Source organism: Madurella fahalii, assembly GCF_045866475.1.
Source record: "Madurella fahalii IFM 68171 DNA, scaffold_1, whole genome shotgun sequence".
Classification (NCBI taxonomy): Eukaryota; Fungi; Ascomycota; class Sordariomycetes; order Sordariales; genus Madurella; species Madurella fahalii.
Window position 1 is genome coordinate 7,704,270 of NW_027263971.1, and position 16,769 is coordinate 7,721,038.

The 16,769-nt window shown below is 55.0% G+C and overlaps 5 protein-coding genes across 5 annotated transcripts; 2 read left to right on the top strand and 3 right to left on the bottom strand.

Annotated features, from left to right (window-relative positions):
• Positions 1–1,134: 1,134 nt before the first annotated feature.
• Positions 1,135–6,447, top strand: REV3 (DNA polymerase zeta; the record flags this gene model as incomplete). The annotated part of the gene is made up of 2 exons (XM_071057605.1): positions 1,135–1,369; positions 1,427–6,447. 2 exons carry the CDS (start codon positions 1,135–1,137, stop codon positions 6,445–6,447), a joined length of 5,256 nt encoding a protein of 1,751 aa, XP_070913706.1.
• Positions 6,448–6,848: 401 nt separating this feature from the next.
• On the bottom strand, positions 6,849–7,541 carry MFIFM68171_02184 (uncharacterized protein; the record flags this gene model as incomplete). The annotated part of the gene is made up of 1 exon (XM_071057606.1): positions 6,849–7,541. The coding sequence occupies one exon, from the start codon at positions 7,539–7,541 to the stop codon at positions 6,849–6,851; it is 693 nt and encodes a 230-aa protein (XP_070913707.1).
• A 93-nt stretch (positions 7,542–7,634) lies between these two features.
• On the bottom strand, positions 7,635–10,637 carry MFIFM68171_02185 (uncharacterized protein; the record flags this gene model as incomplete). Its single annotated transcript, XM_071057607.1, has 2 exons — positions 7,635–9,678; positions 9,733–10,637. 2 exons carry the CDS (start codon positions 10,635–10,637, stop codon positions 7,635–7,637), a joined length of 2,949 nt encoding a protein of 982 aa, XP_070913708.1.
• Positions 10,638–11,723: 1,086 nt separating this feature from the next.
• On the bottom strand, positions 11,724–13,235 carry MFIFM68171_02186 (uncharacterized protein; the record flags this gene model as incomplete). The annotated part of the gene is made up of 5 exons (XM_071057608.1): positions 11,724–11,826; positions 12,109–12,215; positions 12,285–12,441; positions 12,575–12,771; positions 12,897–13,235. 5 exons carry the CDS (start codon positions 13,233–13,235, stop codon positions 11,724–11,726), a joined length of 903 nt encoding a protein of 300 aa, XP_070913709.1.
• Positions 13,236–13,752: 517 nt separating this feature from the next.
• On the top strand, positions 13,753–14,337 carry MFIFM68171_02187 (uncharacterized protein; the record flags this gene model as incomplete). Its single annotated transcript, XM_071057609.1, has 4 exons — positions 13,753–13,826; positions 13,905–13,973; positions 14,037–14,090; positions 14,148–14,337. The coding sequence occupies 4 exons, from the start codon at positions 13,753–13,755 to the stop codon at positions 14,335–14,337; spliced, it is 387 nt and encodes a 128-aa protein (XP_070913710.1).
• Positions 14,338–16,769: the final 2,432 nt, after the last annotated feature.

The following is a 16,769-nucleotide window of genomic DNA, read 5'->3' on the forward strand; positions in this document are numbered from 1 at the left end:
ATCTACACCTTCAAGTATATTGCTAGACTGGCGCTCTGGCCTGTCAGAAGCGGGGGGCCTTAGAAAAGTGGGGCTGTGGTGGTGTTTGCAAGGCACAGCAGCGCTTAGGCCGCTGTGGGCAGCCAGCAAAGCTCTGAAGGTTTACTTAGCGGCAGTATGGCTTTCTCAAAATAACGCTTGCATTCCCCGCTTCAACTTCTCATAACTTCGCAGTTGGCTTTGCACGATGACAGAATGGCGTCCACTACACCACGCCCTCCGACCTCCAAGCTACGTTTTTCTGGATTTCGTGCTGGGATTACTGCGTTAAAGCCCGCCATCGTTTCGTGCCCCGTTGTTTCTGGGACGCAGGACTGTCTACGGTTGGGAGATGGAGATGGCAAATTGTGGGTCTGATCTTGCCGGACCCTAGCAATCACCCCCCTCCTGGGATGATCTTACCCTTCTGACATCACCGCCGCTAGAGTTTCTGTCCATACAGTCAGAGTCAGTGTCCGTATTAGCGTCATTCTTCTCTCGAAATGTGTCCGGCTCTCTCTCTTTTTCCGCCCTGTGTTTCTCGGCAAACTCGCACAGCACGTGGCCAACTCGGTATTTGTTAGCAAGGTTTCCAACCCAAACCTGCAATGCCATTCAATCTGCAAGCGCGCTATTTTTAGTGGGAATTGAGCTTCTCAAGATAATCAGCACCGTCTCTTGTCTCGTAGAAGGGGGCCGGCGGCGGAGAGATTGCGAGAGCAATATGACGCCAGAGCCGGTGCATCAGAATCCTGCCGATTGCACTCGTGTAATGGCACATCAGCAAAGCAGCTCAACGCTCAAAGGTGTGGGGCTTGCGACTTCTTCCGTCACTTTTTTAGATCCTCGCATTGGCGGTAGTTGTTGAAGTGTGGCAGGACAATGATGTTCTTTTTTTGTAAGATTCACGTGGTTTGGCGACACCCACTTTGGCTGCGGCGCGACAGCCACGGCACCCAACGCGTCATGGCCGGAATATTGGGGTAACAAAGAGGTCCGCTCACATTGCCGAGCCGTCCAAACCACGTCCTGGTTCGCTAAAAATGCCGGTTATCCATCCTGTGACAACCCCCCCAAAAATGATCTTTCCCTCTAACCCTCGACAAGACCATCACAATGGACGTGTTCCGTGTCCGATTGAACTGCATCGACCACTACCAAGCCACGCCGACTCGTTATGACCCGCAGCTGCGGAACGATGTTCGCCCTTCGCAGGCTGCGAGACAACCCAAAGTCCCCGTCATTCGCGTGTTTGGGTCGACCGAGACAGGGCAAAAGGTCTGCGCTCACATTCACGGCGCCTTCCCCTATCTCTACGTCGAGTACCGAGGGCCCCTGGACAAAGCCGCAGGTGGATATTCTCCCTTCTCACCCCGACATATCACGGCCTCACTAACCTGCCGTGCAGTCTCGGAATACATCCTCAGGTTCCATTTGTCCATAGACCATGCGTTGGCCGTCAGTTTCCGCAAGGAGGGCAAACCGCACAGCTATGTTGCCCGCATCACCCTCGTCAAGGGCGTGCCTTTCTACGGATTCTACGTTGGATACCGTTTTTACCTGAAAATCTACATGCTCAGCCCGCTCTTCATGACTCGCCTGGCCGATCTCCTTCTGCAGGGCCTCATTATGGGCCGGAAGTTCCAGCCCTACGAGGCGCACCTACAGTATCTTCTCCAGTTCATGACCGACTACAACCTGTACGGCTGCGACTACATTGAGGCTGGGAAGGTCAGATTCCGAGCCCCTGTCCCGGACCCGGCAGGCCCTGGCGATCCCCCACGCATCTGGGACAGCAACACCATCCGACCTGAGGCTATCACTGATGATGGCTCCCTTCCTCGGGCCAGCTATTGCTCCATCGAGGTTGACATCTGCGTCCAAGATATCTTGAACCGCAAGGCTGTACAAGAACGGCGCTTACATCACGACTTTATCGAACGGCAAAGCCCCATTCCGCCCGGCTTGAAGCTCGTTCACAGCATGGCTGGCCTGTGGGCAGACGAGACCAAGCGTAGAAAGAAACGCATGGGCAACTTCGCTGAGGGGAGCCCGTTTACTGAAGAGGCACTGGTTTCCATGTCTGCGGATCCGCGTGACTCACAACCGCCGGGTTGGATCCACGAAGACGAATACCGCGAGCAGATCCAGCAGTTGATCGAACTGGAGAGCGGGCAGAATAACACCGAATTCACATTCTCAAATTACGTCGAACCGGACCCATTCGAGGATACGGTCCAAACAGCCATCGAGTCCGTTGAGGATTTGTTTCCGGAGAAATTGCTGCCTGCTCTGGGTCTCGAGCAGAGGCTGTTCCAAGGGCATCAAGATGTGGCCAGCAGTATCCAAGTTGATGAAAAAGGAATCATTGAGCTCGAGGTCGCTCAAGAAGATAAAAGGCTCTTTCCGGATGATGATCCTGACGAAAGCGTTGTTGAAGAGGGACAAACCGCTGAAGGAGCTGGCAAGCCCGACGACAACAAAGAGTCTAGAGACTCTAGCAGGGCGTCTGCAAGGAATCACATGCGTATCAACAAACCGCCACAATCCATGAAAGGGGATTCAGATGTGCAACAGCGAAAGATCATCCTCAATCTGGAGCAGACCGTTGGTAACCTCGCCGGTGGGCTTGCTATCAGCGGACTGCGCTCTGGGAAGCGGCCATACATTCCGCTTTCCAGCCAGCTTGTTGACGAGGCGATGCTGTGGGAGCTAACATCCAGAGATGAGGATCCCGACAGCTCCCAGATTGCCAGGCCGGGTGACCTCAAGCGTTTTACCTCTGACTTGGAGAACAATGAGCCGCCCAAACGACCGAGATTTTTCAGCCAAGATCAACCACCCAGTCCACCTTCCGACAAATCCGAGTTTCTTGCCGAAGAGTCTCAGGTTTCGACCATCTCGAGGGGATTCGAACCCAAGGGCACATCTTTACGGCAATCCCAGTCATCACAACCAAGCCGACCTGCCCTCAAAGGGGCCTCCGTGAAGTCGTCTGGAAACAAAACTCTCAACTTCCCTGTGGTTAAAGATCCTAACGATCCAAACACAATTTTGAGACTCAGTCAGCAAGGCACCTCACAAGGGAGTGAAGATGATATACTTAAGAAACAGGTGTCTTTCGATCCTCTAGTACCCGTTCAGGAGATTAGCACTGGGCACTCGCCAACTTTGTCTTCAGTGTTCTCATCCGATCCGTTTGCCACGCCCCCGGCCCCAGGACTTCACTGGGGTGGTTCGGCGACAATGTTTCTCATCAACAACGCACCGCCTTCAGCGGAAGAGGTATGCTCGACAATGCAGTTATATGGATTGCCCGATGTCATCTACCAGGACGCCTTTTATAGCAACGATAAGGATGTGCCGCCACGGCCAAGGGAGTACGCGGGCAGGGAATACCGATTAAAGGGGAACACTGCTCCATATCTGCCGGCTTTCGATGCAACTGGTCGGTCCCCAGCGACGTACGGTGTGAAAGAGCTGAGCGCCGATCTTTCCGAGCTGGAGTTAGGCTTCGAGAAGCAACGAAGCCGATGTACTCTCAGGAGCTGGGAGATAGCCGAGCCACCCCCTACGCTTGCCGAAGTGAGCAAGTGGTGGACCGAGAAGCAGAAGAAGAAAGCCCCTGATCAGTCTGGCTCTACACGACCTCCGTCTTTAACGCAAGCCGGCAAACCGGAGCTCTCTCAGATCGTCGGGGCGACACCAAAGAACACACATGGCTTCAAGTATTCACAGAAACAAAAGTCGACCAGCGTCCAACACGAAGCACAATATATGAGTACCATGAGCCTCGAGATACATGTCAACACCAGGGGCAAGCTGGTCCCGAACCCGGAGGAAGACGAAGTTCAATGTATCTTCTGGTGCCTGAGATCCGACGAGCAGTGTCTGTACAGCAGCCAAGCCCCGGACAGCACCATGTCTGGGATTGTCGTCCTTTCGGAAGACGGCTCGCTCGCCAAGAAGATACGCAGTCAGACATCTGTCGACGTGGTCGAAGAGTCTTCGGAACTCGATGTCATGGTCAGGATGGTAGAGATTGTGCGCACTCATGACCCGGATATCCTCACGGGTTACGAGGTGCATGGCAGCTCCTGGGGATACCTTATCGAGCGGGCAATGCGCAAGTATGAATACGACTTGTGCAACGAGTTCTCGCGTACGAAAGCCGAGTCGCATGGCAAGTCGGGGAGGGAAACGGACCGCTGGGGATTCAACACCACGTCGATGATCCATGTGACTGGCAGACACATGATCAACGTCTGGAGAGCCATGCGGGGTGAGCTCGATCTGCTCCAATACACGATGGAGAATGTCGTTTGGCATCTTTTGCATCGCCGCATACCGCACTACTCTTGGCAGATCTTGACGAAGTGGTACACAAGTGGACAGCCCAGAGATCTGAGCAAAGTGCTCCGCTATTACCTCAAGAGAACACGCATGGACATTGAGATACTGGAGGCAAACGAGCTAATACCTAGAACAAGCGAGCAGGCAAGACTACTTGGCGTGGATTTCTTCTCAGTCTTCTCCAGGGGTTCGCAGTTCAAGGTCGAATCCATCATGTTCCGGATCGCTAAGCCGGAGAACTTCATCCTCGTTTCGCCCAGCAGGAAGCAAGTCGGCGGCCAAAACGCTCTGGAGTGTCTCCCGTTGGTAATGGAGCCGCAGAGCGCGTTTTACCCGAGTCCTCTACTGGTCCTGGACTTTCAGAGTCTATACCCCAGCGTCATGATTGCATACAACTACTGCTACTCGACATTTCTTGGCCGCATCGTCGACTGGCGGGGCACGAACAAGATGGGCTTCACCGAGTTCAAAAGGAGGAACGGCCTCCTGAAGCTCCTGAAAGACCACATCAACGTTGCGCCAAACGGGATGATGTATACTAAGGCCGAGATCCGGAGATCCCTCCTCGCGAAGATGTTGACCGAGATTCTTGAGACCCGAGTTATGGTCAAGAGCGGGATGAAGCAAGACAAGGACGACAGAACCCTGCAGAAGCTGCTCAACAATCGACAGTTGGCGCTGAAGCTTCTTGCCAATGTCACCTACGGGTACACGTCGGCGTCGTTTTCCGGCAGAATGCCTTGCTCCGAGATTGCGGACAGCATCGTGCAGACAGGCCGCGAGACGCTCGAACGGGCCATTGCCTACATTCACTCGGTCGAGCGCTGGGGCGCCGAGGTGGTCTACGGCGACACCGACAGCCTGTTCGTCTACCTCAAGGGCCGGACACGCGAGCAGGCGTTCGAGATCGGCGCCGAGATGGCCAAGGAGATCACTGACATGAACCCGCGGCCAGTGAAGCTCAAGTTTGAGAAGGTATACCACCCGTGCGTATTACTCGCCAAGAAGCGCTATGTCGGGTACAAATACGAAAGCCGTGACCAGACCGTCCCGGAGTTCGACGCGAAGGGGATCGAGACGGTTCGTCGCGACGGGACACCCGCAGAGCAGAAGATCGAGGAGAAGGCGCTCAAGATCCTGTTCGAGACGGCAGACCTGAGCCAGGTCAAGGAGTACTTCCAGTCGCAATGCTCCAAGATCATGCGCGGCGCCGTCTCGGTGCAGGACTTTTGCTTTGCGAGGGAGGTCAGGCTGGGCACATACAGCGGCAAGGGGCCCGGGCCGGCGGGGGCGCTCATCAGCACGAAGCGGATGCTCGAGGACGCCCGCGCGGAGCCGCAGTACGGCGAACGCGTGCCGTACGTGGTCATCTCGGGGGCGCCGGGCGCGCGGCTGATCGACCGGTGCGTGGCCCCCGAGGACCTGCTCGACAGCCCGCACGCGTCGCTCGACGCCGAGTATTACATCTCCAAGAACATCATCCCGCCGCTCGAGCGCATCTTCAACCTGGTCGGCGCCAACGTGCGCGCGTGGTACGACGAGATGCCCAAGGTGCAGCGCGTCCGCCGGCTGGAGACGGCGTCTGCCTTCTCAGCCTTTAACAACAGCAGGAAGAAAACCCTGGAATGGTTCATGAGCTCGACCTCGTGCCTAGCCTGCTCCGTCAAGATGTCCAAAACCAGGCCGGCCACCGCCGCCGCCGCCGCCAGGAACGACGGCGACAAGCTCCCCCTCTGCGGCCGCTGCGCCGCCGACCCGGCTGCCACCATGGTCCTGCTGCAGGCCAGGCTCAACGCCGAGCAGCGGGGGTACGCCGACGTCGTCAAGGTGTGCCAGAGCTGTGCCGGGTTTGCGCCGCTCGAGGCCGGGGCCGAGGCCGGCGAGGTCGGCGTGCCCTGCGATAGCAAGGACTGCCCCGTGTTCTACACGCGCGTGAAGCAGCGCGCGCGGATGCGGGCGGAGCGGGCGGCGGTGGAGCCGGTCGTGGGACGGCTGGGGGACATGGTGATCACGGCTATGGCGGGACAGGAGATGGGGATGTGGAAGGGGAAGGGAAGGGCGGGGTTGGATTGGTGATTTATGGTGCAGGGGTGATCGGGGTGGATTTTCAGGAGCGGGTTTGCATGGGAGATGACGTGTTGAGTTTGCATGCCGGGTTGAGGGGATTGGGTACAGTCGCTATCGAAATCGGCTTCTGTTTTTTACTGTTTAACAGTCTGAGGGCCCGCTTTTGGGCCTCTTGGTGCTTACACCGTGCGCATTCCCACGATCAAATGTCCCTCCAGAGCGCAGCCTTGCTTATATAAGGCCACGGAATCACCTGACAAACCGTCTGGATTTACAGCGAACTAGCTCACATACCTCGTAAAGCCAGCATACATCTGCTGTGTGTATGGGATAAAGATTTAAACTACTATACCTAGAGTAAGTTCCCCAATATCTAAGACTTCGTCACATTCCTCCATTTGAACTTCTAGCTATTGCATCGTCTGTGCCATCGTGATAATACTCGCTTCCTGCCACTTATGTAGCATAGAGAGGCTGGATCGTGTATAGGGATGATCCGGACCAAGTACTTTCTGCTGAAGCCGAACACACTGACCCATCAAATCCAGTGCGTCATCAAGACGACCTTGGGTTTCCCAGGTGACAGCGAGGTTGTTCATGCTGGTCAGCGTGTCGGGATGCTCCGACCCCAGTACCCTCGAACTCGTCTCCATCACTTGCACCCCCAGCGACTCGGCCTCTGCCCATCGGCCCTGCTTGCTATATGTCGTCGCCAGGTTATTAATACTAGTCAGCGTGTCGGGATGCTCCGACCCCAGCACCCTCTTTCTCGTCTCTATCACTTGCACCTCCAGCGACTCGGCCTCTGCCCATCGGCCCTGATTCATATATGTCGACGCTAGGTTGGACATGCTAGTCAGCATATCGGGATACTCCGACCCCAGTACCCTCTTTCTCGTCTCCATCACTTGTACCTCCAGCGACTCGGCCTCTGCCCATCGGCCCTGATTCATATATGTCGACGCCAGGTTGGCCATACTAGTCAGCATATCGGGATGCTCCGACCCCAGTACCCTCGAACTCGTCTCCATCACTTGTACAAATAGCGACTCGGCCTCTGCCCATCGGCCCTGATTCATATATGTCAACGCCAGGTTGGCCATACTAGCCAGTGTATCCGGATGCTCTGACCCCATTACCCTCTTTCTCGTCTCTATCACTTGTACCTCCAGCGACTCAGCCTCTGCCCATCGGCCCTACTTGCTATATGTCGTCGCCAGGTTGTTAATACTAGTCAGCGTGTCAGGATGCTCTAACCCCAGCACCCTCTTTCTCGTCTCCATCACTTGCACCCCTAGCGACTCGGCCTCTGCCCATCGGCCCTGCTTGCTATATGTCGTCGCCAGGTTGTTAATACTAGTCAGCGTGTCAGGATGCTCCGACCCCAGCACCCTCTTTCTCGTCTCCATCACTTGCACCCCCAGCGACTCGGCCTCTGCCCATCGGCCCTGATTCCTATATGTCGACGCCAGGTTGGATATACTAGTCAGCATATCGGGATGCTCCGACCCCAGCACCCTCGAACTCGTCTCCATCACTTGCACCTCCAGCGACTCGGCCTCTGCCCATCGGCCCTGATTCATATATGTCAACGCCAGGTTGGTCATACTAGCCAGCGTATCGGGATGCTCCGACCCCAGCACCCTCGAACTCGTCTCCATCACTTGCACCTCCAGCGACTCGGCCTCTGCCCATCGGCCCTGATTGCTATATATCGACGTCAGGTTGGCCATACTAGTCAGTGTAGAGGCATGCTCCGACCCCAGCACCCTCTTTCTCATGTCCACCACTTGCACAAACAGCGGCTCGGCCTCCTTCCACTGGCCTCTTAGCATATGCGTTAACGCTACCATCTCTATCGAATCTAATGTCTCGTCGTGCTCCTGTCCCAGTACCTTCTTCCTCGCTCTCATCGCCTGTATAGCCAATTTTTCCGCTTCAGCTCCATTCCCCATCCTCCATGCATACCAAGCTGCCTTGTATAGTACTGTTGCCCAATCCTGCAACGGCTCCTCTTCCTTTGGAGCAACTGCTGCTGCCGACTTGGCATGCGGAAAAAGAGCTCGGCATTCCGCCCAGTTCTCGTACTCCCCTGTCGGGAGCAATTCGCAGAGCCTTTTAAGAAAACGATGCCTCCAGTGATTCTGCTGTCCGTGGGCTTCGAGCCATTCCAGTGTAGCTAGCTGTACTAGCCGATGCATTTCAAAAGATTTTCCGTCTCTATTGGTAGAGATGAACGAGAAGTTTTGCAATGTTATTATGTCGTACTTAAATCCGTCATTAACCTCGTCGTCACTACCGCCGTCGTCATCGTCACTGTCGTCGCCGTTGCTGTCGTCCCATCCAAATACTGCGCCATCGTCACCGTCTGCATTGCTCTGTCTTGGCTTCTCATCTTGCTCTGCCTTCCTCTTTGTTTCCCCGTCTTGACCCCGAAGCAGACTTACTGGAATGCCTTGCCGGTCGCAAAAGCTCATAAGCGATAGAATGTCGGCCGCCGATGGTCGGATGTCACGGATGTGGTCAAATGATATCTGCCACGTAATGAGGATCGAATTCTTAGCGCTCGCATCTCGACGAAGCTTTCCACTCTCGTAGCTAAGAAGGCCCGCCTTTTGCCGGTCACTCTTCCGGAACTTGCGGAGATATTGCAGCACCGAGTATGGCGGCCATGTTTGCGAAATATAAGCAGCCGCCTGAGCGATAGCAAGCGGCATGTACTCGAGTGCTGTAGCGAGTTCGTCCATGCCATCGCCCACTTCGTGCTGGCTTAGCTTCCTTCGCATGAGTGTTAACGCATCCTCCTTGTCCATCGGATCGACTGCAATGATATCACGGTCCTCGACCAGTTCTGATGCAGCCTCTCTGCTTCGCGACGTGACGAGAATCGATCCATGCTGGCATTGCGGAAGGCACCGGATAAGCGGCTGCGAGTTCGTGCTGTCTATGTCGGCAGGGTGCCCGTCTCCGCCGACACACGAAGCCGTCAGGAAGCGGGCGTTATCAAGATTGTCCAGAATAAGCACCCAACGTCCATTCCGCTCGTCGCCCAGCCAATCGTGCACCAGTTGGAATATGTTGGTCTTTGGATTATGCCGCCCTGGGATTCTGACATGCGCTGCGATTCCTCGGAAACTCTGCTCGAAGCGGGCCGCATTGCTCGCATGAACCCAGAAGACCCACGCTTCAGGCGATCGCTCTCGGATCCGGTATGCATATTCGATAGCCAGCTGGGACTTGCTTCGCAGCAGTCAGCTATTGCCAGTTTACTGTGCAGGACGGAGGGATACATACCCGACGCCGCCTAGGCCGACAAGCGCAGTGCGAGACCCTGGCCTGCCACAACTTCGGGATATCCGGTCGAGAAGAGCCTGCCTCGCGACAAAGTCTTCATCGCGGCTGAAGGGGATCATGATCGATGGATTTGGCCGGCTCTCCGATCGTTCTGGCTGCTCTGAAGCTTCAGCAATCTCCTTCCGTAGTCGGCGGACCGCATTGTCCTTTCCCTCGCCATAGTTCGGTAACATGAAAACGCCAAAGATCCCCAAAAGACAATATGCCCAATCTTCTTCGTACGTAGTTTCGCGCTTCTCTGCCCATTTGAATCGCTCCTCGATATCGAACCGGGAAAGACGGTTGTCGCGAAGTGCCTGGAGAGGAATGCCCGTTATTTCGTGGATTATTGGCGCCAAAGAAAGCTTATCACCAAGGCGCTGGCCCCCCTCTTTGAAGAACTCCACCGATGCTGGTGCGAGAAGCTCTTGGAGCGTCCAGCCTCGAGTGAACCATCTGTGTCCTCGAAGAGTCGAATCCCACGCAGGCTCGGGCTGCCGGCCATTCCGCTCGCCGTCTGCAACGGAGGTGTTCGACAAATACACATAGCATCGAGTCGCATCTCGGTACCAGCGAAACATCGAGTTGATGGATCTCTGCAGTTCGATCGGGTCCGATTTGTCGATGCAGCAAGTGTCGACCCAGAAGTGATCCAGGCCGTCGCGCTTCGCTTGTTCCGCGCAGAACCGGATCTTCTTATAGCCGACCTTATCCTTGCCGGTCCCGTCCATCAAGTCTCTGTAGGTGATTTCATCGCTATTTGACCCCCATGTGTGCGATAGGATAGCGTAGGGGGGGATCTTGTCGGGAGGTAGATCGCCTGTTAGGCTGAGCTCGTTGCCATCGGCGCATTTGACGAGCCGCATGGTTTCGTCGTTGTCGCTAAATAAGGCGGTTGGGTGGTTGCGCAAAAACAAACTGTGGGAAGCTATCGAGATCGACGACGACGACACGGCCGTATCGCTGAGTACGTTGGCTCTGGGCTGGAGAATGTGAGAACAATCATGCTGCAGCTTTAGAATTCAGCTGGGCTCGGTCAGGCAGCAGTCCGCGAAGTCGCGGAAATCACGTGTTGCGGATTTCGACGTGCCGTGAGCTGCTTGCGCTCAGTGGCCCAAAAACGGATCCCCAGACAGTTGAACAGTGAGTAAAAAGCGGAAGCCGATTTCGCTAGTGTCGGTAATGAATTGATCGTAGGATGGTTAGGTAGCATGGAATGGTGTTGAAGGATTCGGGTGTGGTTTGATCCTTCTGAGCCGGAGTGAGAAGTTGGTTCATTTTTCCCATTCCATTTTCTAACATAATACGCTATAGGTTACTATACGTAGTTTATCTCTGTCACGAACGACCATACCCGGAACATTAACGGACTCTCAGACACTGATGATCGCAGCTGAGGGATCTATCTGGTCTGTGACGCATGGCCGTGTTGGCTAGTTGCACTTTTGTCGTGCGAGCTCGCTTCTTGTCCCTCGTCAGAGACGGATCCCATGGCGCGGTACAACTCGTCGTAGAACAAGCGACGAAGCTCCTGATAGTTAGAATAATAGAGATGGTCGTTTCGGCCGCTTGTCTCGTCCCATTGTAGGAATTCCGAGTATGTTCTCGACTACCCAAAGTGACTTACCAAACGGACTGATTTCCAGTCTCTACCTAGTCGCAGATGCGAGTTCACCGAGTCTTTATCCCACATGCCCCCATCTATAATAGTGGCTGCCGGTTCGCTAGACGATGGGCGCCGGAGTCGGCGTTTTTGTCCCAAGGTCGTCCCCTTCCCCAACGGGAAGGTCAAAGTCGTCCGGGTCGCTTGCGCAGGCAACCAGGCCGTCAGACGCCCTCCTTTTTAACAGGCGACTCCTGAAACTTTGCGCCAGGCACTGGATCGCAGACCATCGTGCAGTGACCTTGGGCTCGATCATGCGAACCAGGATCCGTATGGCGGGGTCGTCTTCTTAGTCCTCCAACCTGTCGAGGAGTAGCCAGACCCATTCATCAAGCCAAGAGCACCACTGCTTGTCAGAGACTTTCTCGTCCCTCTTCCTCGCTACGGGGACCCTTGGGGGATTCGGAAGGTGGTACATCCATTCGTAGACCATGACGCCTAGCGAGAAGATGTCCCATGGCCGGTACTCAGACCAGGGAACACCTCGGGTGCCGCGTACTTGAACGTGCCACAGAAGGTCTGCAGCAGAGCCGTGTTGGTTGCAACCTTGACCATACTAAAATCGGCAAATCCTCTCGACCAAAATGTTCCCGGGTTTAAGATCGCGGTGGGCCACCCCTTTTATATGGAGGTGCTTGAGGCCGTCGAGTATCTGTCCCCAAGCCGTGACGTACTCGTCGTAAGCGATGCTGGCGTCGGTGATGTTTCTAAGGGGATAGTAATCCATGATGATGGCGGGCTCTGGGGCCTCCCGAAACTCAAACACCTGAACCACGTTCGGCTATAAGTATGGTAAGATTAGTCCTATGTCGTAGGCGGGATAGATAAGCGGGGCAGCAAAGAAACTGGCATGGGGATTGTCTCTCACGGTGGCAAACTCTCTCCGGATATTCATGAGCCAGTCCGGGTCAGGGTCGTTCCGCAGCCTCTTGTTTCGGTTTGGTGGAGGGTTGAATATCTTGGCGGCAAAGGCCTTCCCATCTCGTGCCTTGATGATCTTCACGACTCTACCAAACGCCCCGCTCCAACATCCTTGACCATGTAGTATACGAGCCTGTCACGCGGAGTTGGTGCCTCGCTAGGTGCTTGGGTCGACGGCACGCTGTCCAAGCCAAGCGCCTCAACGTCTGGGGGGTTGACCTTGCTCCTCTCCGCAGCTCTCTGGACTTCTCCACAAAGGCCCGCAGGTTCTCGACGTAGCGAGGGGCTCCTATCCTGTGGTTGGGAAACTCAATCCTGATGGCGAGGCTGCTGCAGTGGATCGTCGTCTCTTCGAATCCGTCGGAAGCGCCGGGCGGGTATGCCAGGAGCCAGGTCTCCTTCCTCCGCACTTCCTTCTGGTTCAGGCCGTTTTGGCCGACTGCGGTGCTGTGCGTGGAGCGGTAGTCGTGAAGCCAGATGTTACAGTAAACTCTGGTTGGTAAGAGGCCAGACATAATCGCAGTTCGACTTGCCTGCCTACCGCTGATTCCCTTCGTCCCGCGGTGCCCAGGAGGATATGAGACGAGATCGGGTTCGTGCTCAGTTGTAGCCCGTTCTCAAAGTTGTTCAATGCCAGCAGCGTCGAGAAAGACACAACCAGACGGTTGACGTTACTGGCCATCTCCTCCTCCTCCTTCTCGTCGTCCGACGGTGAGTCTTCGGCAGGGGTGGTCTCACGACTGTCTAGGGTGGGCTCCAAGGCCACACTCCCAGTTGCTTTGCAGAACCACCTCAAGTTGTGCTCCAGTTCCAGCGCACTACCCGCCTTATTCTTCTGATCGTGCGCCGTACTCACGGCGAGGACATCACAATCATGCATAGTGGCTGGGGAGAAACGAGATGTGTCAAGCAAATGCGGGGACATGATCGACAGAAGGGTGGCTGCCATTACCAGGACCGTCCATGGCGTTATATATGAATCGCCCCAAGGTAAGGTCTTAACGCGAAGAAATGATGCTTATTTATGCAGCTAGTATTGGGATGGGGCGGCTATCGCGCCGCCTCGCACAAACCGATTGGCTACAATGTGGCCATGTGTAAAGTTCGAAGGAGTCGTACACCCCCCTGAGCAGTGTTTGACCTTGCGATGCATCACGGCCATGAGGTAAAAGCGGGATCGAGGTCGCTTGTGAGTCTCTCCCCGCCAACCCCTAAAGGCCGGGCTTATTAGCCAATGAGTTTTCCACGATCTATGTAAGGCCTGTTGGTGCAGACCTGTGGATCCCGCTCAGTGGGGGCGCTGTTCACTTGGCAAAGTGTATGCCAACCTCATCGAAAATAACCCACCACTTGGTGCATAGGAAAATCACCACAGCTTAGCCTCTCTCCGCATCACAATGATCGCACCAGCTGAATCTTTGGTCGACGATTTAGTTGCACGAGCTACGGTCGAGACATACGGCGATATCAGGTAACGTGATTGCCTCTTGATGCCCTTCCACACCAAAACGCCGACTGGCCGTGCTAATGCTGGGGTTTCTGCCGACAGTATTATCGCCGTCCCAGGCGTCGAGACACTCCCTGAGTCCCAACGCATCACAGTTCTCAAGAAAGCAGAGTATGGACTACTGACATACCCAAACAATGCCAGCTCATCAAGCTAACTCCCCGTGTTCTGCAGGCAGCGATTGATATCAGATCATCCTGACGCTGATGATCTCCAGTTGAGACTGCAGTTCGTCCACACGTCCCAAAAATATCTCCCCAAAGACTGACCCGATAATTAACGCAGAACTATTACACCGCCTCCAGACGAGGAAGAAGATGACGAAGAATCTCGCCTGCTAGAAGCCCAGGCTCGTCAGGACCTGGAAAGTGACGGCTGTCCTCCTTGCTACCCACCTCGACGTCCCCGTTCGAAACCCGCCCGAGGAGTACCGGCAGATAGTGGGGTATTGGCAATCGTTCTCATCGACAGGTGATTTGGTGCTCTGTGCCCAGAAGTCGGATTGGCACAATTTCCGACAGTTTCAGCGAAGACGACGATACCGCTATCGAAACAAATCATTCAGCACGTTTGTGGACAAGGTTCGCGAACGTCGACGGGCGCATGGATTGGACGGCAACGTTCACCTACTGTTGGACCCGCAACAGCAGAGTCGGCAACAGAATTGGATTGAGTTTCAAGACTACTATCTCAGACTTCATGAGCTGCAGGAAAAGGAACGGGATGGACTACAGACAGACATGGATAACACTCGGAGGGAAGCCAGCGATACGGGTATGGAAGGTTCAGCATACCGAGCACAACAGGAAAGAGCCATTCGCCAACGCCTGGAATATGCCGAAAAAACCTTGCGATGACACGAGGTCATCCTGTCTTGGATTGAACAATGTCGAGTGGCGATGGATCCATTCCGTCCGGCACCCGTCGAGAAAGGAGGCGGTGATCAGAACAACTTTCTCCAATCGTCAGCGGCACCCAAAGCGACGGAACACTCCAGCCGTCCTCGGGAAGGCGAGGGTATCGAAATCCACGCCAGAGGTTCGAAATATACGCAACCGGACGTCATCCGCACTACAACCCTACGTTTGCTTGCGGATGACGATAAGTAAAACCACTCATGCAAAAATAAAAGAGGGGAGAGTCACGACCCACAGGCGTGGAACTATGACACGGGTGGAACGAAACTTTGCATATCTTGGATCCGGCGTTTGGGACCTGCATTTGGGGCGTATGGCGATAGCAATTACTATTTTTTTCTCAATCTAGTTTGACTGTCTGTGTCTTCCTTTGCAGTGACGGTGATTGCCCTGCAAGCTGAACTGTGGTTCCCGTAGTGCGTGAGGGACAGGCTACCTAAGCAACCGGATCAATCATGATCCCTGACAAGTACATAGCCTTCCCAGCGCTTCATCCAAACGCGGACGGCGGATTACACGTGTGGAGCTAAGAAAATCCATTGGGCTCAGCCTGTCATATCTGGTTCCAATATTCCTCTTGCCTCTTGCTAAGGTTGCCAGAGCCCTGGGCCCTTCTCCCCGCCGGGTGTGACCGTGCCGTGTAAGCACGGCATATCGTTCCAAGCTGGACACAAGCCGAGTACAGCGACGTGTGTTGGACAGTAGACTAATCCAGGGGCTTCCCCAGGCATTGCTGCCGCCAAGCAATATGTGTATAAATTCTTAGTGTAGGAGAATTCTGTTTCCGAGGACTTGACTAACATATAGATAGCATAAAGTCCAGAACAGTAGCCTTACAAGGACCAATAAGTGGCGAGTAACGATGCTAAGCATCTCTTCAATTTATTGCCTAGACTGTACTATACTACAAACGACCGCCCGCTCACAAGGATAACCGACTTGTTCCATGCCGACCAGTACGCCAGCCTGCTCAAAGGGGAAGGAGGAGAAGTCAGGCGATACGCTCTTCCCTGACAGGCCCTGTCACTTTGAGGGGCGGCAACTAACAACCAGATGCTCAGGGATAGAACTCGTTCCACCACCCTTACCTTACACCATGCCTGTCCCGACAGTGCCCCGCAGTCGCCTGACCTCAGCACCCCTGCCGAGCGGCCAATTACTTCACTGAGGAAGTCATCACCAGTCTCGTCCTTATCTTGCCTCTCCTTACGTTGACCGCCCCTCACTATCCTCCCCCTCAAATTCACGATATCGCTCCTATCGACCAAACACAGCGCAATTGAATCACGATGGATGTCCACACTTCGAACCAAACCAGAGGCAAGAGGCGTGTCAGTGTGTCACAGGAGACATCCTAGGCGGCAGGAAAGAAAAAAGAGCCGAACGCCGCCCATTCCCGTCGACCAGGCTTTTGTGTTCAAGGACAACAGTGACGGCGATGGCGGCGGCGACGATGACGACTATGGCATGTGAGTTAACCATGACAGACGACCAGGCCGCCCAGGAAAACGTTCCTTCCTCCGACACGAGTCGGCACGGAAAGACGCCGAGGACTGTCCCACTCGCGATCTCTCCACATAGCTGCTTCTCGAAATAACGCCGAAGCCGACCTTCAAGAAGGCGCAGCCGGGAGGGGGTGGGGGTTCGTGACGAGCCCTCCTTAGTGGTCGGTTTCGAGTCCCCCGTTTGGGTGTCGTACGGCCAAGTCAGAGGCAACCGCCGCATCCGGACGTTCATGAAGGCGCTCAAGCCTTCCCCCAATGGAGGGAATTCATCGCCGAGCGGGACGGACGGACGGAGACTCCAGCCCGCTTCCCTTGATTATATCCCCTATGGCGGGCAGATGGAGGTGAATGAGGTTCTCTGCATGAAGATATGGGATGGTCAGTGGATGTTTGAGATCAGGACGACCGACTTGGTTGTTGGATGATGAGGGAGTATGTACCCATGGGGCTTGTGGATTAATTATGTTGTCGAGTTTCTCCATGCG